General features: G+C 30.8%; 2 protein-coding genes across 3 annotated transcripts; one reads left to right on the forward strand and one right to left on the reverse strand.

Moving 5' to 3' along the window:
* Positions 1 to 1,199: 1,199 nt before the first annotated feature.
* Positions 1,200 to 4,757, forward strand: LOC136975045 (uncharacterized). 2 transcript variants are annotated; one of them, XM_067270037.1, is made up of 6 exons: positions 1,200 to 1,456; positions 1,692 to 1,756; positions 2,524 to 2,570; positions 2,697 to 2,806; positions 2,903 to 3,208; positions 4,204 to 4,757. In XM_067270037.1, the coding sequence occupies exons 3-6, from the start codon at positions 2,531 to 2,533 to the stop codon at positions 4,609 to 4,611; spliced, it is 864 nt and encodes a 287-aa protein (XP_067126138.1). In that variant the 5' UTR covers positions 1,200 to 1,456; positions 1,692 to 1,756; positions 2,524 to 2,530; the 3' UTR covers positions 4,612 to 4,757. The 2 variants fall into 2 exon arrangements, with proteins under 2 accessions (XP_067126138.1, XP_067126137.1); XM_067270036.1 differs by lacking the exon at positions 1,692 to 1,756.
* A 2,210-nt stretch (positions 4,758 to 6,967) lies between these two features.
* Positions 6,968 to 22,706, reverse strand: LOC136975046 (peroxisomal targeting signal 2 receptor-like). Its single transcript, XM_067270038.1, has 10 exons — positions 22,501 to 22,706; positions 22,263 to 22,426; positions 18,221 to 18,256; positions 12,224 to 12,301; positions 10,136 to 10,244; positions 9,951 to 10,060; positions 9,765 to 9,878; positions 7,381 to 7,436; positions 7,221 to 7,317; positions 6,968 to 7,147 (listed from the first exon to the last, which is right to left on the reverse strand). Exons 1-10 carry the CDS (start codon positions 22,610 to 22,612, stop codon positions 7,073 to 7,075), a joined length of 951 nt encoding a protein of 316 aa, XP_067126139.1. The 5' UTR covers positions 22,613 to 22,706; the 3' UTR covers positions 6,968 to 7,072.
* Positions 22,707 to 23,162: the final 456 nt, after the last annotated feature.

Consider the following 23,162-nt stretch of genomic DNA (forward strand, 5'->3'; position numbering starts at 1 on the left):
ATCCGGACAATAAGTGTCAAGAGTTTATTGTTCGCGAGATAGGCATTCTACACGTCGTCTTTGCTCCTTACCACGTCCATACTTTTATCGTTTATCGCTTCGTTAGCTTTCTTATTAAATATATCTTACGTTATAGAACGTGACTTTTAAAGATGTTATTAAGAATGCAAAATCGAGCGTGAGAATATTCTCTATTCGCTTACAATTCTTATTAGAAATATTTCGTTTTCGACACTAATTAATTGATCGATCGATCGGGTTTTACAACGGAAGGAGCACGTTTGATCTGTTTGTAACCGCATTGTTTCGATTCGAATAAAGTAAACGACGACAATTTCCTTAAGTATCGACTCCCACGTTAATTTTAGGCTATTTTCCACCCACAGAAATAAATCCGACGGAACTTAAAAAGGTAATTTTGGACACCGAAACTAACCGATTTCCCATAACGTTCTGCTTTCCACCCGTTGATAATAAATGTAGGACTTTTTTAAATGCGATTAACATTATTTTAAAATATGAATAAACTAAAATAGGCCAAGAATTTTCTTTGCATGTTTAACCATTTACGTAGATTAAACATTGTTGAATAGTACAGAATAATCTTACCATTTCTTTTTTTTTTAAAAAAAATAGAAAACCCACCATTTCTGCTTGCTAAAATTTATGTCTTAATCAATTAAAATTATTATTTAAAGTGGGAATTTAAAAGCTTTAAATCGCAGAAAAAGGATGCTGAAGATGGATAAGTGATGCGGAGTTTGCTTTAATATATTTTGTTAAAATCGAGATTCTAATTCTTCACTGTCGATAGAATCTTCACGTGAAAGATTCATAAATTTATTTATTTATTTATTAATATTCTAAGCTTGAAAAATGAAAAAGAGTTGGATGAATCAGACGGAAATATCGCTCCATTTTTGATATTCACGGCCCGGCGGTGTATTATTTATTATTCGTTCCGAGTCGACGGAAGTCCGGGTGTTACGCCCGTGTGAAGAACGAGATAAGTTTCGCAACCTTTAGACCACCATAAAATGATATACGACTGCGAATAAGGTGGACAATGCGAAACAAGGACGGTCGAGGTTCAAGGGCATTCCGACTTCCTCTATACGCGGTCCCGCGTATAGGAAAAAAAGAAAAACAACAACAACAACAACAACAACAACAAAAGAGCCATTAAGGTCGGAGTTTGCGGCCGGAAAATTGGAAAGTATCTTAAAATTTCTGTTCGTGATATTCCGATCAATGGTTGTAGATTATGAAGAGCGATTTGTATAATCACGATGTTTTCGACCCCCTTTCCACGTCATCGTCCTAGTTCCGGTTACTGTCCCTTCCCCGGGGGACCAATTAGTGATTGGTGGAGGCGTGGTAGACTCCACCTCGTTCTATCATTTAAAGTCTCCACTTTCGTTTCTCGCTTCTATACTTTCAATTTGACTGCCTCTCGGTAAGTTAGCGGGAATCCATTCCTCGTATTTCTTTAATCTTATCTCCCTTTACCGCTTCTTAACGTATTTATACACGTTACATTGTGTTTCCCTGTTTCTTACTCGGTGAAGAGATTTAATTCAATCTTCTTTGCATAGAATTTCTGTAAAACTAAAAGTAAATTTATATTTAGTGGAAAAAAACATTTAATATAGAATGTCTAAGCTTACATCTTTCCTAATTTTCATCGACAGAACATTGGAGAAGATGTAAAGGAAAGATTCCTCTGCATCTCGATACTTTTCCTTTATCTATGAAGGTTATCTTTCCTGCTCTATTAAGTATTATAGTATGGCTAAGAGTCTTCTCGATCTGTTTATATTCCTTAAACTAATAAGTGGTCAAGTACCTAAACTCTACAGATAAATCGATAAACCGAGTTCGAACCAGTTCCTAACTTTATTTTCCTCACTCCGTAAACGAACTCTAAAGGGGGTGTGAATTAACCATTTAATCGATAGTATTGTACGCTATATAAAGAAGAATTTCAGACGGAAGATTAAGCAATCTTTTAGCCTCAAAAATAACACCGGGAATAATCTATTAAGCGTTAAGTTAGGTTAAAAAAAAACAAATACGGGAGAAAGTCGGAATATGAGCTTACTACGGATAAATTGGACTGATATTACGAGTCGAGTAGTTGATGTTGGTTGTTGACTTGCGGATTAAACTTAACAATCAAATCTTCCTTCGAGATAAGAGTCTAATTCTGTCCACTTCACGAAGTGGCGAGGTGTGGCATTGTTACATTGTTTATCTTAAAACTCGATTCGGTATCGAAATTTATCAGTCTCGATCTAGCTTTCGAGCTCAATCGGGCATTTTTCTCCGCACAGAAATATGTTTTATCACTTCTTAGATTAGGATCGTATACTAGACTTTTACATCTATTTAATTAATTAAAAACATAGGTCCATTCTAGGATATCTACTCGCAGCCTTGGTATCCTTTATCCGGTATCCTTTGACCGGCGATCTTCTTTACTGTATTTAAATTTTCAACTATTTTTTCTTTTTCCTTTTACAGATAAAACATGAAGACTCTTCTATTTATAAGTGTTTTATTACTTTTCGGTAAGTTTCAATTTTATTTATAGTTTTTGACGCAACACTCCTCGATCTCGATAGTTATTCGAGCTTTTAAGTAATAATTATCATATAAATTAGGTTATAGAAAATTAATGATGTTTATATTTTCAGCTAATTTCGTTCGATGTAGCATCATCGAAGATAAAAAAGAAGAAATTAAGAAAGAAAGCGAATCAATTAAAAATTCTACGGATGAAGTGAAAGATGCGGAAAAATCTAGCGTAAATAAGAAAATCTTTATGAAAAATTAATTTTTTATATAGCCTATATATATATATTCTCTTTACTTAAAAATTTATATACATTTTTCGTTATAGGAGACGTACCATATTCCTTCGTACGCTCTTCCAGATTCGGGTCCTTATCCCAATCCTCCTCCACCACCCCCGCCCGTCTATCCCGATACACCCGTCTACAGTTCTTTGTATCCTGTGAAAACACACGATAAACCTCCAGAAAATTATGTAGATTACGATTACGATAACGTTTTCAGCTTGACCCACAACATACCAGGAATACCCGGAAAAGATTATCCCGTGTTTTCTTCCATTCCTCTGACAAATTTTCACTGTCGAGATACGGGATATCCAGGATTTTATGCCGATGTCGATAGCGGCTGTCAAGTAAGATCTACTTGTTTTTTTTATACTCTACATCGTGTTTTCTAGAAAAATTTCGCATCAACTATAACCCGAACTGAGAATGGGTTAGAAATTAACCCATTAGTTCGGGTTATAGTTGTTGTTTGTAACACTATCGGGAAGAAACTTGCGTGTAAATTTAGCAATATTTCGAAGAAAATAACGCGTGTGGTCAAATATTTTTATTTATTAAATTGCGAACGGCCTTCAGAATAATTTCGACAGAAAAAGAAAGACAGAACAATCAACTAGATCTGTTTATAAAAGCATTTAAACAAAATTCTGCTTAAGGATATTCGTGACGATACTAACGCTCGACCTTGTCCAAGTGTTTATGAAATTTATACAAAGAAACTTCGCTAATTAAAATAAAGGGGGAAATATATAAAGGCGTATCTACGCCAACAACCTCACTTGTATTACAATTAGCATTCACTCCAGAATGAATCGTAAATTAGCCCCGGTCACTCTGGATCTTTCAATTGGATACGCGGCTTTACCTGACGGATCTTTAGTGTCGTGATAGTAATTACGGCACAAAAACATTATCTCGATAATAACTTTTATAAACTAGGTTAACACTTAAGTGTCCCACCCAAAAATATAGATTTGACAAATTAGACAGACGTGATAATTTTGAACTTTTCTTTTTACCCCTCGCTCTGTGTAAAACGAAAGACAATTGTATCTGCCATGAGAATGTAAAGATGTGGTGTAATGCCTCGACGGGAGTGACAAACGCGCGAACAATAGACTTATTACAGTTGCGAGACAGAACAGAGCATAAACTTGAATAAAGCGGTCATGGTCTAGAAAATTAAGTCACGTTGACGATCGTAACACGGGATAGAAAGTTTTCTTGTCGAAAAGAAAACACCTCGCTTTCATCACCATTTCATACATAATTGCGTGGGACAGATGATGTTTACACGTAGAAAATATTTTCCTTCGATTTATCTACATTTAAATCTTTATAGGTTTGGCATTACTGTCAACCGGACGGACGTCACGATGCATTTTTATGTCCCAACGGTACAATTTTCGACCAGAAAAACCGAGTCTGTAATTGGTGGTACAACGTCAACTGTAAAGATTCTCATTACTGGTACGCCATCAACCACGATTTGTACAGGGTGACAAAGAAGCGCCATAATTTAGAAGCCGATTATTATCACGATCATCAATATCTGGCTTCGAAAATCATCGAAACCAAGGCGAAACCACCTTCGGAAGAAATCCTTTCTGCGGAAAAAACTAAGCTTCACCCGGCTGTTATCGTAAAGATTCCAAAGAAACACATCTTGAAGCCCCAAATATCCGCTTCACGGGATAAACCAATTATCGATCCTTCTCCCAAAAAAATCGACACATTAAAAGGACAATAAATAAGGAAAGTTGATTAAATACGGAAGCGAATTATATAAAAATATAAAGGAAAGAAATGGATTTTTTGTATCCAGCAATAATTTTATCTCGTCTTAATATAATTTTTAAATATTTTACATAACTGGAAGCAAAAAATTCATATCTTATCCCAGTCTCCATTATAAATATACTGTATTTAATAACCGCCATTTATATATAATTAATTAATATATCTATTTGTAATAACTCAATGCTTTGTATTAATTAATGAATGCCGAAGAAGATTCGAAAGCGATAGCATTATAAATAAAGAAATGTTTTAACATTCATTCTGGCCGAATTGTTCTTGCAATGTTTACATCACACGCGATATCGTTAGACAATAACCGTTATAAATATTTTTCGAGTATTACTGCCGATTATTGAGACGACTAACAATAACAAATAAAAGATTAATCGATTCTCATATTGTTCCAGTGTTTATCTCTCTACACACGGAACAATTGAATGATAATTAGGTCATATATAGTACGTTACTTAAGTCAAAGTACTCATTAGTCGGGTCATCTGACATTTGGAGATTCTAAATTAAACAGATTATTTCGAATCGTTGTCGTTTTAAATTGTTAATTGTTACAATAGATAATAAATCAGTAATAAAATCCTAGTTTAAAATTTTTCACTTTTATACACCAGTAAAAATACAATAGAATGACTTCATTTACACAAAATACACTGCACTTTAAAGCTTTCCTGGTAATTTTAATGTATAAATAGTCAAATTTCTATCTCTCAAATGATAAATAAATACTTCATTTTTAAAATTCCAATTATTTTTTCTATTGTGGCTGCTTATTGGATTATTACTTCATTTCTTATCTAATTTTGAGTGCATTTCTGCTGTTTCAACTCATTTTACCCCCCTGTTTCATTGCTAAATATTACTGGTGGTTTATTATGTAATTAACTTTTGTCTTTTATATTCATTAAACTTATTATACTAATCAGATATTCTATAAGAATAATTCTAATATAAATCAATAAAAGTTTGTATAATTAGACTTTAAAATTTCCTCAGAAAATTACTTAATTTTATAAATAAAACTATTGGAAAGTTTCAGTTTTTTCATTATTTGTCATATGTTTTTTGTGTTAAGTAGTAAACTTATAATAATTTTATACATCATACAATAAATTTGGCTTAGTTCCATACAGTATAAACATCATAATTTATCATTCATTTTTTTGTTTTTGCTTTATAAATCATATATCTAATTTTAATTGTAATAGAAGAAATAAACCAGCAATTATTTATTATGACTTTCTCACAATGGCAGGCTGCAATTTTTACTCATATTTTATTTATTTAATTTAAAATATGCGCTTTCTACCTCAAATTAGTATCGTAGTGTCTTGCCCCGTACGTATTCGTCTATAATTTTTTCGAACTGCTGCCCAACACGTGCAAATAAACTCAAAATCAATGTTATTACTATAAATGATATACATTTTCTATTAAGTCTATAAGAAATACTGTAATATTTTGTAGCAGATCCTTGTGTGATACTCGTATTAATTAATATTGTATTTCCAGGAAGATAAGCTCGATTTACGACACTAACTTTATGGAAATATAAAGATGTATAACTGAATTTACAAAACAACTTTCAGTAAAATACAAGTGTAAAAGATTAAATGAAATTCTCTCGTGCATTTCTCTAGGAATTATTGAAAACTACAAAAATATTTATGAATCTCCCTGAATGATTAATCACAATTATTGAAGTCAGTAAATGGAAGCGTTTAAATTTCTCATTTATCAATATATAGGATTACTAACGCAAAAATAACAGCACTCCACCAGTGTTTCTTACCTGCTTTTCAATAGTAAATTTATATTACTATTATAAGTATTAGAATTATTCAATAGTTGACTTATTCTTATACAGTATTTATAACGTAAGAATAATTGAATAGGCAATTGTTACGATTTATATAGTTTTTCTTATTTAGAGATGCTACAATATCACAGTATTTCCAGTATGTATGAGGTGTTACTGTTATTGTAATGCAAGTAAAAAAATTAATCGTTTAGCCTCAATGTGTATTACAAACAAAGAATGCAGAATTTCAATCAGTAATTTTATAAAGGCATAAGGAAACTGTAAAAAATATGATGATAAATACCGTATATTCCGGCGTATAAGACGACTTTTTAACCCGGGAAAACCTCAAAAGTCGGGGGTCGTCTTATAGAGCAAATATATCCAAAACTCTATATTTTAACTGTAAAAGTCGGGGGTCGTCTTATACGCCGGAACATACGGTAATATCAAATAACAATAATTCCTATGGAATGACAAATAACAAATGATATAATTTATATTAAAATGTTTTTTTATTTTTAACATTTATTTTAAGATATCAAAATTAATTTCACAATAAATAATTTTACATTCTGTACGAAACTGTTCGTTAAGATTAATTATTAACAATCCGGGGTGGCGTAGGAGTCTTAAACACCACCACGGTTTCATCCCAACCACAGTCGGCAATCTGTAACGAAAATAAGATTTCTAATAAAAGACTATATTTTTTTTTAAAAGAAGTTAAAAATGTATTCAAATACCTGCTGTGGAACATGAGCATTGCAATCTAATCCATACACAAATTCTCTATGATTTGGAAATGCATGTATAGGGAGATAATTATCCCAATGCCACATCCTAATTAAATACAATATTATAGATTCGCATTAAAATTAATTATAAAATGAAAATATTACTTACCCAGTGATTAAATCATACGAGACAGAATATAAAATTGATTCTTCAGTAGGAGAAAACTGAAATAAATAAATAATGCATTCCATATTATTGATGTATTATATAAAATATCTTATAAAAGTGGTAAAGAATTTTGAGTTTTATGTAATAAATCAATATATTATCTTTATTACATAAAAATACTAGTTTAATGAATTTATTTTTAAATTTGTTACATAAGATTAACAAACTATACATAAAAAAACACAACATTTAATAATACTGTATAAAGTGAAATACAGAGAAAGAGATATTATCAAGACCATATTGTTGAAAGTAATGTGTAATTACTTTTCTGTTCTCTCTCTCAATAGCTTCTTTCAATTTTGCATCCCGATCCCAGGGTGGCAATTTAGCATTCGTAAGACTGACCGACTTCTCCTGGTGGGGTTTTGGATTAAGGGTGTCAGCCCGCTACATGGCAATCTTATTGGCTGTTATAAAACTCTTAACCTACCAACAATCATATGTTCAACATTATTATTATTTTTTGGTTGCTAGATTTGTCAAGAAAACCATCAATCCGCATTAAGTAATGAATTGGATGGTTAGAATCATGTTACGGTCTCATCGTGAAGTAATAGTAAAATAAAAACAGAGACTGGCATTAAAAGTTGATAGATGGCAGTGGTTAATATTGACTAAACTAATTTATTGAAAAAATAATGTGAAATGTTTTTTAATTAATGCATAATTAGCAAACAAAGCAGGAATTTACAATAGTGGCAAGCAACCGGTTGTCCAAATGGTTAAGAAAAATTATATTACCAGATTGTGTGCGAGTGCCTGACATGTTTGTCACTTGGGTTCTCATAAATTTAACATTGTATCTTTGTCACTCCACCATATCTGAACCATTGCACCTTTCTCAAATCTCTCTTCGGTGGCATCATCTACAAGGTAAGAGCTTTAAGAGCCGGAATTGCATTTTTAGCCCAAGCCGTTTACTCAAACTAAGTTGGACAAACTGGAATCCTCTTTCAATTAATATACAGGTTTAAATACCACATTTTTTTGGATTGTCTGACATATCAGTCTATCCAGGGAAATCATGATATCAGATATCTCCATATGGTAAAAATTGGCATGGTGGTTTAAGCGAGGTTATACATCCCTCTCGAGGATACATTAAAAAAAATGAGCAAGTTATGTCACACAAAAACAAACACATTTTTATTCTAAAACTGTGAATCTGTCAGCCTTTCATCAAAAACCATGGTTAAATGTTTAATTTCTGCATTTCGTCTTCCTTCTAATGTTGTAAAATACTCGTGGAATGTCAAAAAATGCTTTTTTATGTTTATTTTATTGCAAATTGACCCAAAAATGCAAAAATAAAGATATCAAATTTCAGAAACTCCCTGTAAATTATCTCAACTTACACTAATTAACATCCCATTTATGTGAAATTTGAGAGGACAGTGTTATTTTTAAGGACAGAATAGATTGTCAGTGCAGCTCACACTGACTGACTACTGTTACTACTACCGATGTCAATAAGTCATTGATTATTTTACTGTCCTGTAAACAAAAATTCTCCTTGATTTTAAGTTAATCAAATTATGGTGTCATTATTTTATTGTACTGAGAGGAATGTTTTCTTTAACATTTATTTAACTAGTTTTGTTAGATCTGATTAATTTTATTTTTTAGTTGCAGTTTAACATGTATATCAGTTAACTATGCAGTGAATGGCATTGAAAAATCTCAGGAACGAATGCCCTGGATCTGACAGACCCATGTGAGTAAAGATGTGCATACTGGTATATTATATAAGTATTTAATCAGTGGAGTAACGTAGTGGGGGCGGCAGGGGTGGCCCGCCCCAGACGGCACTTATAGAGGGCAGCAAAATTTCACAATAAATAATAATATCTTGTAAAAATACCTAAATAAGGGGGCGGTGAAATTTTCCTCCGCCCCGGGCGGCTGACACCCACGCTACGCCACTGTATTTAACCTATCTTCAACCCGATGTTTAAGTGTCAAAATTTGTATTTCAAACCATTCTAACTAATTTTAAATAATTTTACTTATTTATAAATATAAAATATATTTATTACCATCATTTTAAAAATAAAAGTAATCAACCGAATTATTATACAGCATGTTTTGATTATTCTGTCATTTCCAAGTTATATTTTCTAATATAAAAATTGTGAAATTATAGTAAAATATTAAAAACTGAGCTGTCAAGACCTTTACTCATAATAAAATAAAAAAAAACTGGAAATAAAAATTACCTTTTTTTAAAATAATAATATTTTTATTCAGAAATTCATTTATTATAGTTAGTTTATCTTTCATTTAACCTATAGTTAACATTTAAATAAATAACGAATAATTACTTTAACTCTCCGCACGGCATATTTATGTCCAGTCAACTGAAAAATTGGTTGTTGTGCATGTCTGATATCCCAACCTCGAATTAATCCGTCGGCTCCGCCAGTAGCAATTATATTCTTAACGTAAACAATTAAAAACTTTTATATATAATCATAAATAATAAAACTTAAAAACGCAGAATGTATAACCTTATTATATTTACACCAATCACAACTTAAAACGTCTGTACTATGAGCTTGAAACTGAGAACCAGGATAGTTTGGTTGCTTCAAGTCCCATATTCTCATCATTCCATCACCTAAAATTGTTATTTATAAACAAAACTGTAGCTATATTTATATTTACACTAATGTAAATAAGTTTAAATTAATACCTGAAACAGAAGCAAAGCATCCAGGAAAATGAGGTGACCACGTTACACAATTTACGTAATTTCTTTGACTAGTGTATGTTGATAAACAAATGAATTTTTCTGTATCCCACTGCAAATTTATAAAATATTGAATAAAGCAAAATTAAATAAGGTTTTAATATAGTAAAAAATGGAAATTCTTTTAATTAAAAAATTATATTACAGTTTTCACAGCTTATGATTCACACTATTTAAAAGAATTTACACAGGACCAGTAAATAAGATTAGTGTGTTCATAGAAGAAAAATGTATAGATATATGATATAAACATAATCAGCTTTTCAGATAATACTTTTCTAATACACCAGATTCTTTAATTCTTGTATCAATATTATCAAATACGAAACATGGGTGCAATGTTTTATAACACTGGTACAAGAATTAAAGAATAATCAGTTTTCTTCATTAATAAACTCCAAGGATATTTATTAGAATTCATTAATGAATAATAATTCTTTGCTTATTTGATGTTATCTGCTTTTGTTTTTTGTATGTAATATTTAAAGGCAATATCTAATAATATAAGCCATTGATTGCGCGTGTCAGTTTATCCGTAACGGTACGCCTAGAATGCCACTAGGGGCGTCCCGGGCTACTAGTTGGTTATATTGCACCCCATTTATTAATATTTGTACATAATAACATTTTGCTTCTATACGGTGGAATGGTGGAATGACCCCATCCCTACTATAAACACTACAGTGTATTTACACATACACAGAGATTAAATTATACAATTGGTTATGTGTATTGGATTTCAAGTTGGGAGGACAGTCTAGGTATTATTTTTTCTTAAGTAAAATAAAACAGTATATATAGCAAAAAATTTACTTTAGAATCATAGGCAATAGGATCAAAATTCCAATTATAATGTTGCAAAACGATTTCAGATGGAACCAAATTGATAATATCTAATTGGAAGAACTTAGTCCATTACTTTGTATTCAAGACAAGAAAAAAAATTGGAAGTGAGATTAATATTATAAATTTATTTATGTTCTGTTTGCAAGATCTTCATTCTTAAGTAGTTATTAAGAACAAATAGTGATTACAAAACAGCATTATTTTAAATAAAGTGTTTCTACTTTTAGAATTTTCAATATTTTGAAAAATATACATAAAAATCTATAACCAAAAGTGATTTCAAACTTTATAAAAAATTAAGTCAGAAATAGCTATATCAATCCAGAATATAAACGAGCAATTATTTATTACGACGTTGTCACAATGCCGAGCTGAAATTTTTAATCATATATTTAATGATTTTAATTTAAAATACATGCTCTCCACCTCAAAGTAGTACTATAGTGTCTCGTCCCAGTACATCATACTTTTCCATCAGCAATAGAATTGTGCCAGTCATCTACCTAACTCATTTCAAAGAAATTTTTGAATTGAAATAATGTGACTTCCAGTTTGCATCGAAAGTTCGTATATAGTTAATTGGGGTCTTCTGCCCCTAAGCTTTCTATATATGGTCTTGACTTTCATGTATCTAACTGTGTTCTTGACATTAAGGAAGGACAGACAAACGGACAACAGTGGGAATTTGTCTACAATTTTTTCAAATTGCTGCCCAACAATGAGTAAATAAATTCAAAATCAATGTTATTATGCAGCCATTGATCATGAAAATTATGATTAACCATATTTACTTATAGATATATTGTCAGTACTCTCGACGCAAACCAATTTGACCTACTACAGGGACCTGCCCAATGACCATAAAATATTTTATGGTTCTTTGTCTTTAACTTATTCTTTGTTCTGACTGCGATCTGTCGACACGTACGAACGATTGCCCCACAGTTGCGTAAAGACTTATTTGTACATTAATTCCTTGATTAAACAAAGATATTTTGACCACCACAATATGTTTCATCTGTGTGTCTCTCCACTGTTTCCAGATTAACAACATATATATCAATAATTCAAATGATATAATATCATTTGAATTATTAAAATGATAATCAAGAAAAATAAAAGTTAGATATCTTATTATTAAAAATATAATAAATTCTTTTTCACAAAACAAAGTAAAAAACTTACAACTTTTACAGTTTTATCCCAAGAAGAAGAAAGAAGATACTGTTCAGCTCTTGTCTGACTCCAGTCTAAACTGCAGACCTGTTTGAAAGAATATTTCATATTAAAAAATACATCCAAATGTCACAGTTTATTAAATAAAATGCATTTAAGTCTTATTATACTTAAAATTTAATTATTACATATATATTTTTTTTATTCATGTCTAGTAAGTTATTTTCTATTATCTGTTCTATTTAAAAATAATATAGGCCTATGTCTTTTCATTTCTTATTTAATGATAATTTATTTAATGCTGTTAACATTTGTTTTCTTTTAAACACACAATTTTGTACACTCAAACACAGATATGTAATTATTACAGTGCAAAGTTAAAATATTCACATCCAAAACCAATAAACAGTGCGAAAACTTCCAAAAAGCAAACGTTTTCGATTCCCCTTCTGGGATCTTCGTCGGGCTTATTTATTTCTTTCCATTGAAACTGGATTCGAAGGTTTTTTAAAAACATATAACGTGCTTTGCTTCCAAATAATTTTTAAAAGGAAGTAATTCACGAGCCGCTTTGAAAAAATATATTCGGCCAATGAGGTCATTAGAAGCGATCGAAATTTTTAAGACAGATCGCGATGTAGGGTGCATTAATTTTAAAGAAGAAAACCTCTCCACAGCATGGCAGTGCTTATCGGAGGACGAATCGGGACCGAAACAATAGTATACTCATAAATAAGAGATATTTTATTATGACGTGCACTCGACGCGACCCCATTGGCCGAATGTATTTTTTCAAAGCGGCTCGTGAATTACTTCCTTTTAAAAATGATTTGGAAGCAAAGTGCGTTATATGTTTTTAAAAAAACCTTCAAATCCAGTTTCGACGGAAATAAATAAATAAGCCCGACAAAGATCCCAGAAGGGGAATCAAAAACGTTTGCTTTTTGGAAGTTTTCGCACTGGTTATTGGTTTTGGATGCGAGTACTGCAAAGTTAAATATAAAATATTTACATTCTAATTTTAATTTTTCATGATAATTCTAAAGAAAAAAAATTTTGAAACTTTTAATAATAATAATAATAATAATAATAATAAACTTAATGGAATAAAATGTTATAAACTTGTTATAAAATGGAATAAAAGACTTACTTAAGAAATTTAAAGAAATAAATAAGCTAAAGAATTTTCCAACGATGGGCTGATTGTCAAGTTAGCCGATTAATGATGAACAATTAATTGGGATTGTATAATCATCTAAGTGTTTCTTTAAACGTCATTCATTTTTAATGTTACTTTAATAGTTTTAAATTTAAAACACAGTAGTGTTTTCCTCCAACAAAATGATTATTTATGAATTACTCCGATTATTGGAGAATTAATCATCACTTCTATAAAATTTTCTTTATCCGAGAAAGTTTCATTATTTTATTTGACAGATGTCTTCAGTTCAAGTTATAAAATATAATATTCTACTGTACATTGGTCATCATTTTTTTGAATATTTGATATTTATAAACTATTTTAGTATCAAATTTTCAATTTTGATAGGATTACTATATTCGACCAGTCAAATAATATTAAAATAAACTAATCTAAGTACGGGTGAATAAACTTTCATTACACGGTGACCTACTATAAAAGATATACAAAGCAGATAATACAATAACCAAATTTTAATCAGAAATACAATTACAATACAATTATAGTAAATTAAAGCCATATATTATAATTTACAATAGAATTAGCTAGCATTTAAATAACAACATTAAGACAAAAACAAAATATTCTACGAAAAAATTTAGAATAAGTTTTACACAATATATTTCACATGAAATCGTATTTCAAATTTATACTGTTGAATTCTATTGTATAAATTCTAAATAATCATCTCCAATCAATGCAACAATTATAATTTTATAACTTTATCTTACTAGACTAATTAAAAAAAAATCCTGCAGTTTATTTTCAACAGGACTATTTTTCAGCTGAAATGATGAATACAACATGAAAATATACAGGAAGATAGAATAAAAAGTATTGATAGCAAATAGTAGCAGTAATTTCTCAGAAAAAAAATTTTGTATGACCACGCAAGAAATCTGGTAACTTAATGAAGCAAACTGGGTCACTCTATTGGCCGCAATGAATGTTGCAGACTGACTGGAGCTCATATAAAAAGCAAATGGGGTGGAAATCACCCTTTTCTCAGAGTCTATCTTTCAATGAACAGATAAAATTGTCTAGTAATTGTTTATCCCTGTTACAGTTGTGTCGAGAAACAAGGGGTGCGTTTTTTTATGCAGCGCTCGAGAAGCACTTTACAGCTAACACTCCGAAACCTGTTTCTAAATGGCCAACACTGCTCACGATGTCATTTCGCAACATTTTCGATACATAAAAAACGCGCCAAGGTACGAAGAAGTGATGATGATAATATTTTGAAAGAGAAAGGAAAAAAATGTGGTTACTAAAAATGCACCATTTAGCAACTGACACTAAATTCAAAGTAAGAAACAGAAAAAATGTCAATGAAAATAAACAATTTGAAAAGTACTATTTAAAAAATGTTACAATATAAATGTGTACATTTAGAAAGAAAAATAAATAATTAGAGTAGTATTTTTACACAATTTTTTTATTAGTTTTTTTACAATTTTACAAAACATTTAGTTACAATTATTACATTTTCCTAAAACAGAACTTTATATTTAGTCCCCATATATATGCATACTGGCAGTAACTGTACAACAGTTACTGCCAGTATGCATTGAAACAAGCATTGATTTACAAATTTCATAAATTGATATAAAATGATTCAGAATAAAGCAAACAACAGAAAATATTAATCATTTATTATTATTATTTTTCATAATGAATAAATTATAAAAACTATTAAAAAAAAAAAAACAGTGGATAAAATCTCTTATAACACTAAATTGTTCTAAGCAAACAGTAGATAAAGTACATCCCAATGCAAAATATATAACTTTGGCTACTCTCAAAATTCTCCATATAAAATCAAATCAAATCATTAAATATTTTTTGAATAATAACACAATTCTTCACCTTCAGAAGACTTTTGGTGCAGTGCAGTTGATCTTTACAAGATAATGTTATTACTGAACTCCGCCAGGTTTATTTTTTATTTTACGATGTAGTACGCCAATTATCATTTTCTTATTCCGATATAATAGAACAAGACTGGAACTTTTAGATTTTAATCGACATACATTTTATTTTGATCCTGGTTTATTTTGTAGATTATTTAACAGTTTCCTCCTGAAAGTATATCTACACATATAATCCTACATTTTACACAATAACTCATATATAGAATTTTCAAAATTCTAGTTAAATGCTTCAAGATGCTCTTTTTATTTTAAATGTATTTATGCTATGTACAGTACAAGATAGAACAATTATCTTTTAATGGAGTATTTTCTTTAAAAAATTACTAAAAGTTACTTTACTCTGTATAATTTACTTACCTTTAAATAATTACTCTTAATTGTAATCAGTAGTAGTATTTTAATGTGAGCTTTAGTATTGTTAATAGGAAAAGTAGCTATCACAAGTCTTTTTAGACTCCTTATGTATTTTCTAAATCTACAGGGTGTCCAGAAAGAATAAGTGCAGTTTAAAAGTAAAATAAATTAAAAATAAAAAATGTTCAAAGAAAGTTTTGTTTCATTTTCAATCTACGGTTATTGGAAAATTATTTACTAAAAATTATGTTATCTAAATGGCATCTGTTACGCTCCTGGGACTCTTCTAATCTTGAGTGAAGATTTCTCAGTACACGTTGACACAAAGCCAGAGATACCAATGCCATTTCTGCTTTAATTGAGTTAATGTCCTCGACTTATTTTCGTACACCCTCTCTTTAAGAAATCCCCATAAGAAATACACCAGAGGACTCAGGTCTGGACTGCGTAGTGGCCAGTTAATATCACCTCTTCGCAAAATCAGCTTATTGGGGAATAACTCCTTTATGGCTTCAATTGAATCATTTGATATGTGACAAGAGACACCATCTTGTTGAAACCATGTTCTTGTATTGAAGCCATGAAACTGTTGCAAAGATGGAGCTAATAAAATGTTGAATTCATCTCACAGTATTCCAATGCTGATTTTGCGAAGAGGTGATATTAACTGGCCACTACGCAGTCCAGACCTGAGTCCTCTGGTGTATTTCTTATGGGGATTTCTTAAAGACAGGGTGTACGAAAATAAGTCGAGGACATTAACTCAATTAAAGCAGAAATGGCATTGGTATCTCTGACTTTGTGTCAACGTGTACTGAGAAATCTTCACTCAAGATTAGAAGAGTCCCAGGAGCATAACGGATGCCATTTCGATAACATAATTTTTAGTAAATAATTTTCCAATAACCGTAGATTGAAAATGAAAACAAAACTTTCTTTGAACATTTTTTATTTTTAATTTATTTTACTTTTAAACTGCACTCACCCTTTCTGGACACCCTGTATATAAATAAAAATTAAATGTTCATTTATTCAAAATCTTAAATCTCAGAAAGTTCTTAACCGATTGCTTTGAAATTTTGACACAATGTTGCATTCAAATACGCGCATGTTTTTATATTATATAGATATCAAAATTCTCTCCCGCAAGAAACAGGGACAGGATTAAAGCTTACTGTGAAGAACTCGGCTTCTATTATAATATTTTAGATGCAGTTTTTTGCGTTTTAATAGGGTACGCCAAGAGAATATACACCAAGGAAGGAATTTTTCGAAATTCCCCCCCGCAAGGAGTGTTATACATTTTTATAATAGATACATTTTGAGCCATAGCAACGCATGGCCGAATACAGCTAGTAAATACATAAATGCATTTCTAAAAAAGTCAAATGTTTTAAAGTTAAACAATAAAGCTGCATATTATAAATGGGAGTTCTGTTCCCAGAGAACTAAAAAGAAAAACTATAAAATCTCTTATTTTATATTTTTTGATTCTTTCTGTGAGCACTACGACGGCCTTTTCTCGGGCTTGGCCAGACATACAATGGAGTAGCTGGGTGGTGAGGCACAGGGTCTAACATATCCATGACAGATGTCCAAAAGATTCTCAGGGTTTTTCGACTAGCCAAATTCAATTCCAGGACCCCAAATCAGAATATATTAAAAGTTAAATAATATTTCCTCCTCTTTTAGCCTTCTCAACAGTTAATCAGCAAATCTCTTATCAAGATATGAAAGTTTTAGTTTTTTACAGGGAATATGTAAATAAATATAAACATTAATTTGTGGTTTTATCATTTAAAAAAAAGAAACCAAAACATTAATTTTCAAAAATTATTTTTATGTTACCAAAGCAGGCAGAAAGCACCACTCCATAACAGCTCATAATTTGTCAGCTAAAAATGTATGAAAATATAAATTTTGTATGTAAAAACAAGTAAAAGATATGAAATGTATGAAAGATGAAAGCTGCCTGTAGTTGTCTATCAATATTTCACAATAACACATTTTGCTATTGTTTTAACGATTACTTTTTTTAAAATACTATATTTAAATTATATATCTTTTTGACAAAATAAAAAGCTAATTACATCAAAGTTTAAATATGAAATATATAATTTATGTTAATTAATTTATTATGATAATATTTTTCTTTTCTATAAACTGCATTATTTTTTAAAATTAAATTTTGATATTAACAATACAACAAATTTTAATAATAATTTAATTATTTCTTCCCCTTTTTGCCAATTTAAAAATAATTCAATTAATAATAAACGTCGTATCATATATGTAATTTTATACACGAATTTCATATCTTGCTAGTAATTATTGCATCAATTTAAATGTGTAAATATTTAATGATGTTTCTAATAATTATTGTAAAATAAAAATGCAAAAGATATAAAAAGGTATTTATTTTAATCTATTTCACTACTAATAAAACAAAATATTTAGAAGAAATTAATAGTAATTAATCTTCATAATTCAAATTATTATTAATAAAAAATTAACACTTACAATTTTTTCATGTTCATGTAGAACAGCAACAGGTTCCTATAAAGTATCAATATACTAATATATTTTAATTCATAACTCCTTAAATAATTATATTTGTGATTAGAAAATGTATAATCTGTTATTCATATTACAATAAAACTAACTTGAAGCTCCAAGGAGCTGGAAAAAACTGAGTTACAAACGAATAATTTGTATTTTTACCTCTCGCATTGTATAACGAATTTTGTACAGTTTTTAGTTTTAAACACCCGTGTAACACCTTTCAGCAAAATGTTCAATGTAACTGTTCAATTTGATTAATTATAATACTAATGGAATTGAACAGTTTTGCAGGTACATGTTGAGATAAAGTGAGAGATCCTCTTGCTTTGAACTGGAATATTGTCTGCAAATGGATGTTGGACAGCAGATACAACTAACTGTCTGAAAATTTCATGGAAATCTGGTAACTAGGATCACTTTGGATAGAATAAATATTAAAATTCAAGTCAAGGAAGTTGAAAGTAACATAAATCCCTATACTACTTCATTGAGATCTACCAAGTGCTTCATTTTCTTCAAGTTAAATAAGTTTTACTGTATTTCAAGTTCTTCTGGAAACATTATAGGATATATTGCTATTATTCTGTTCAATCTCTTTTTTAAACTTCTAGCTGCACTATTGATTTATTTAACAATTTCCTTATCTTATTATAAACTGAAATTTCAAAACTTCTAGATTTGTTAGATTTTTAAAAATCTTTTCTCTTCTAAACATGTTCATAGTCTTTTTTTTTTTTTTTTTTTGATAATCTTAGTTGTCTCTAACCTATATTTTCTTTAAGATTCTTGTTGTTTCATTGTTTTAACAACCAAAACTCCGTTATAGCTTTGTTCTCATATTTCTTTTATGCAATCAGAATCTTTTGTATTTAATTCTTAATTTGTATTATGGACCAAATACAAATTGTTTCACTACTTTCTTAATGTACATTGTTCTTTTTTTTTAGATCTGCCTATTTGATTTTAGACCAGTGGTTCTCAACTTTCCTAATGCTGCAACCCTTTAATACAGTTCCTCATGTTGTGGTGACCCCGAACCATAAAATTATTTTCGTCGCTACTTCATAACTGTAATTTTACTACTGTTATGAATCGTAATGTAAATATATGATATGAAGGATGTATTTTCATTGTTACAGATTGAACATAATTAAAGCATAGTGATCAATCACAAAAACAATATGTAATTATATATTGTGAAATATTTATTTCTAATTACAAATAAATGCAATTTTGTCTCGAAGCATGGTGTAGCATGGGTAACAGTCTTAATAAAACAACAGTAAACCACATTGCTATATTTTGTGACAGTATGCGTAAAAGCAAACATCAGTGTGATGGTTGAGATTGCTTCTTTCTCACCAGATCAGAAATTCTTTGCAAGAGCACAATGAAAATCATCTTCCTCAACAAGTCTACTTCTGTATTTAGACTTGATAACCAACAAGCTGGAAAACCCTGTATCACAAAGATATGTTGTTGGAAATGGAAGAAGGCTCAACACAGTCTCAGACAGAACAGGATATGACTGCAAACACTTGATCCAGAATTTTGTAACTGACATTGTAGAGAAATCAGTTCTCGCTGCATCACTGTTAATAAGTTCAATCAACTCCTCTTGTGATGTCTCAGGAATATCTAACTCTTTGACTGTAAATGGGCTTTTGGCAAGTGCAAATGGGGTGTCAGGAAGATTTGGAAAGTACAATAAAATTTTGTCTGCAAATATGCAAGTGTTCTTTCACAGAAATTATCATCGTAATCCTTTTATTTGGTTCGATGTCATGTTCCTCAAAGAAAGCAGATAAGATAGGCAACATGTAAATTTTATTTTCATCCAATCTTTTTGCTAAAGCTGAAGTTTCATTTGGAATGATCGGATCTTTTCAGACAAATTGAGACCTGTTGCATTTGGCAACAGACGTCACAAGATGCCAACCAAGTAAGCTATTTTCTGCAGTTCACTTTTATCACTGAAAACAGCTTCAAACTAAGGTCTTGCTTTCTGATTTAAAAACTCTTTGAGTTCATCACAAAGCTCACAACAAATAACACATTGCGGTTTCTCAATTCCTACTGTAATTATTGAGGTAAAACAATACTGTAAAAAATACTTTCACAATACACTATACTTTCGTTTCTTAACATTCTTCTCTACACAATCTGTTGTCATGGGATGGTTTGCTAATGAAAATAATATATAACAATAGCTTTAATACAAAAGATGATACAAGGCATAATTCAGTCAATACAGTTCATTAAAGTTTCCTATGATTTACCATTCTCTGTGTTATTTTTACATACCTGTTACTATCACAAGGGGTCAATATTCACATCAACCACAGCTGAATATAAAAAGACTGATCAGCATCCAGATTAAGTTCCTGTGGTACAGATATTTTTTTTTTCGCAGTAGTTGATGATTTCACAGTACATGATTTTACATTTATCCAGCAATCATAATTCATGAAGTGTTGTTTTATCTTCAATACTGAATGGCACGATGATGTCATCATTCCAAGTACTCATATGCAGATATGTGGGCATATCTGCATGTGGGTGGACCCACCTGGAAACGAATAGAGGAGTGGTATCTTGGTTCCTAAGACCATCGGAAATGTCTGTTTTCCGATGGTCTTAGGCAACCCCTGTGAGAAGGTTGTTTGACCCCCAAATGGGTCGCGACCCGTAGATTGAGAACCGCTGTTTTAGACCATTATAAAAAACCAAAATGTTAAAGTTATTAATTGAAAAATTTTATTTAACATTCTAAATTATGACATCATGAAGAAATGTGTTAGAACTTTAAAAGACACATTAGTTAATATATATTTATTTATAAAGAAGGCTGTATTATAGATTACCACCTATGGAATTTCGGGACTGAGTATACATTTGAACTCAAGACTGAGACGAGTTCAACGGTACTCTACTTTTGGACTGGAGACGAAAAATAAGAAAGTTATCATATTTACAATTTCTTGCCTTTCACAATGCATTCTATGCCATTTTAGTTTTCCACTAGGTGGCGTTTGACTGTTCGTGCTTCCGACAGACCTCCCAGAGGGGAGCCGCCGGCAGGCCACCGAGTGCTTAACGTCACTAGTTATTGATTCACGGTAGTTCTGCGGCAAGCAACACAAATCAGGAGTCACGTTGCTTGCTGTTATAATGGCATAAAATGCATTGTAATGGCAAGCAATGCGACTCCCAATCATGATAGCCAGAAACTTAATCCAAGATTTTGAGGACTTACATCCTTTAATATCAAATCCACTGTAAAAAAATAGAAGAGTTAGTGATTCACCCTTTACTGCTCATAACCTAGGTGATGTTTCTTGTGTATTTCGAGGCCGAGCGACAGAGCGGCCGAAGCAGTGATGAAGAGCACCACAGGTGCCGACCGACAAGGAGATCCTGCATCTTGCAGCCAAAGTGGTGAACGAAGCAAGCCGCGAGGCTGCAGCTTCCCATAGGCTTAAACTTATACAGTAGATTCCCCTATAACACAGTAGATACATTCCGTGTTATATGAATTCTGTGTTGTATGAGTCACTTAGATTTTACAAATACATGAGATGTTCACAGCCCGGCACTTGTGCAGTTTAGGGGGTATGGCCAATCTCGTAATTCACTGTAGGTCCAGTTATCGATGGTTTTGAGGTAGACATGGTAATGAGACAGACGATTTTAAACACGTGATAGGCTTAGCAGAGAGAGCGATGTAACTCTCGATCATCATGCAATTGCCAGAAAAAAGTATGATAACTTTCTTATTTTTCGTCTCTGGTCCAAAAGTAGAGTATCGTTGAACTCGTCTCGGTCCCAAGTTCAGATATATACTCAAAGTTCCAAGATTCCATAGGTAGTAATCTATATAATTCCCATAAAGAACACTGATAACTTATTATAAAATATGGCATAAATGAAAAAAGCTTTTTCAAATTTTTGGGGGAAATGATTGTTTATTATAAATGTCATTGATTAATCTTAATTTTACCTTCAGATTAATATCCCAAAACTGAATTGATCCATTGCCACTTCCAGTTATTACAATATTTTCATGTAATTCACTCCAGGTGACATCAAACAATCCATCCTTCCACGGATGCTCACTTAATAATATGCCAGAAGAATGATCAAATATAAATAGAGAACCTCCACCTGAAAGACATTTTAAAGTGTAAATATCAAACGAGAAAACTTTGATAAAAGATGCTGATTATATTGACCATTACCTGATATACCATAATTTTCACATGCACAACATGCTATTATATTTGGGAAAAAAGGAGAAAACTTAACATTATATCCATGTTTTCCTTTGGTATGTAATGTCGTACCCATCATTAATAATTACGTATCGAGCTTAATCGTATATTTAATTTACTCGTTGAAAAATAGGTCTCAAACGACATTTCCTCGTGTCCTCAATACTCGCGGGTTTAAAAACAAACATCAGCGACCTCTACAAAAAAAAATTACTTTATATTCGTACGCAAATTTATTTATATAAATTTACGCAATTGTTTTATTAATAATATATGCTCTTGAAAATTAAATAATAAACGTATTTAAAATTTTATATTAAATATTTTTTCGTTTATATGGTTAAATTGGAATATAGAAAATACCGCTGTCACGCGGAAGTGAATTTTCTTCGTGAAATGTAATAGAGTGTATAAATTTAAAATAATGCTGCATATAAAGAAATTCTGCTATAAATTTACAATTGTCATAATTATTTTATATATATTTATAACAAATGCACCTATATTTATTTTTAGATAGTAAAGATTGACGGTCGGATGGCCGAGCGGTCAATCTATTGTCTGACAGATCGGGATCGAAAAACTAGGAATTTTTTATGGCGCTATTCTTTTTAACTCTTTCCTTAGCG

The sequence above is a fragment of the Centruroides vittatus genome, unplaced genomic scaffold (genome assembly GCF_030686945.1).
Source record: "Centruroides vittatus isolate TY-2023 unplaced genomic scaffold, ASM3068694v2 contig_361, whole genome shotgun sequence".
NCBI classification, from domain to species: Eukaryota; Metazoa; Arthropoda; class Arachnida; order Scorpiones; family Buthidae; genus Centruroides; species Centruroides vittatus.

Bases quoted from the DNA above. Each gene is read 5' to 3' on its own strand.
- LOC136975045 (XM_067270037.1), top strand. From the start codon at position 2,531: ATGAAGACTCTTCTATTTATAAGTGTTTTATTACTTTTCG. The intron at 2,571-2,696 runs GTAAGTTTCAAT...TTATATTTTCAG, and splicing joins AAGTGTTTTATTACTTTTCG to CTAATTTCGTTCGATGTAGC. The intron at 2,807-2,902 runs GTAAATAAGAAA...TTTTCGTTATAG, and splicing joins AAGATGCGGAAAAATCTAGC to GAGACGTACCATATTCCTTC.
- LOC136975046 (XM_067270038.1), bottom strand. From the start codon at position 22,612: ATGATGGGTACGACATTACATACCAAAGGAAAACATGGATATAATGTT. The intron at 10,245-12,223 runs GTAAGTTTTTTA...ATAAATTTGCAG, and splicing joins GGGATAAAACTGTAAAAGTT to TGGGATACAGAAAAATTCAT. The intron at 10,061-10,135 runs GTATTAATTTAA...TAACAATTTTAG, and splicing joins ATGCTTTGCTTCTGTTTCAG to GTGATGGAATGATGAGAATA.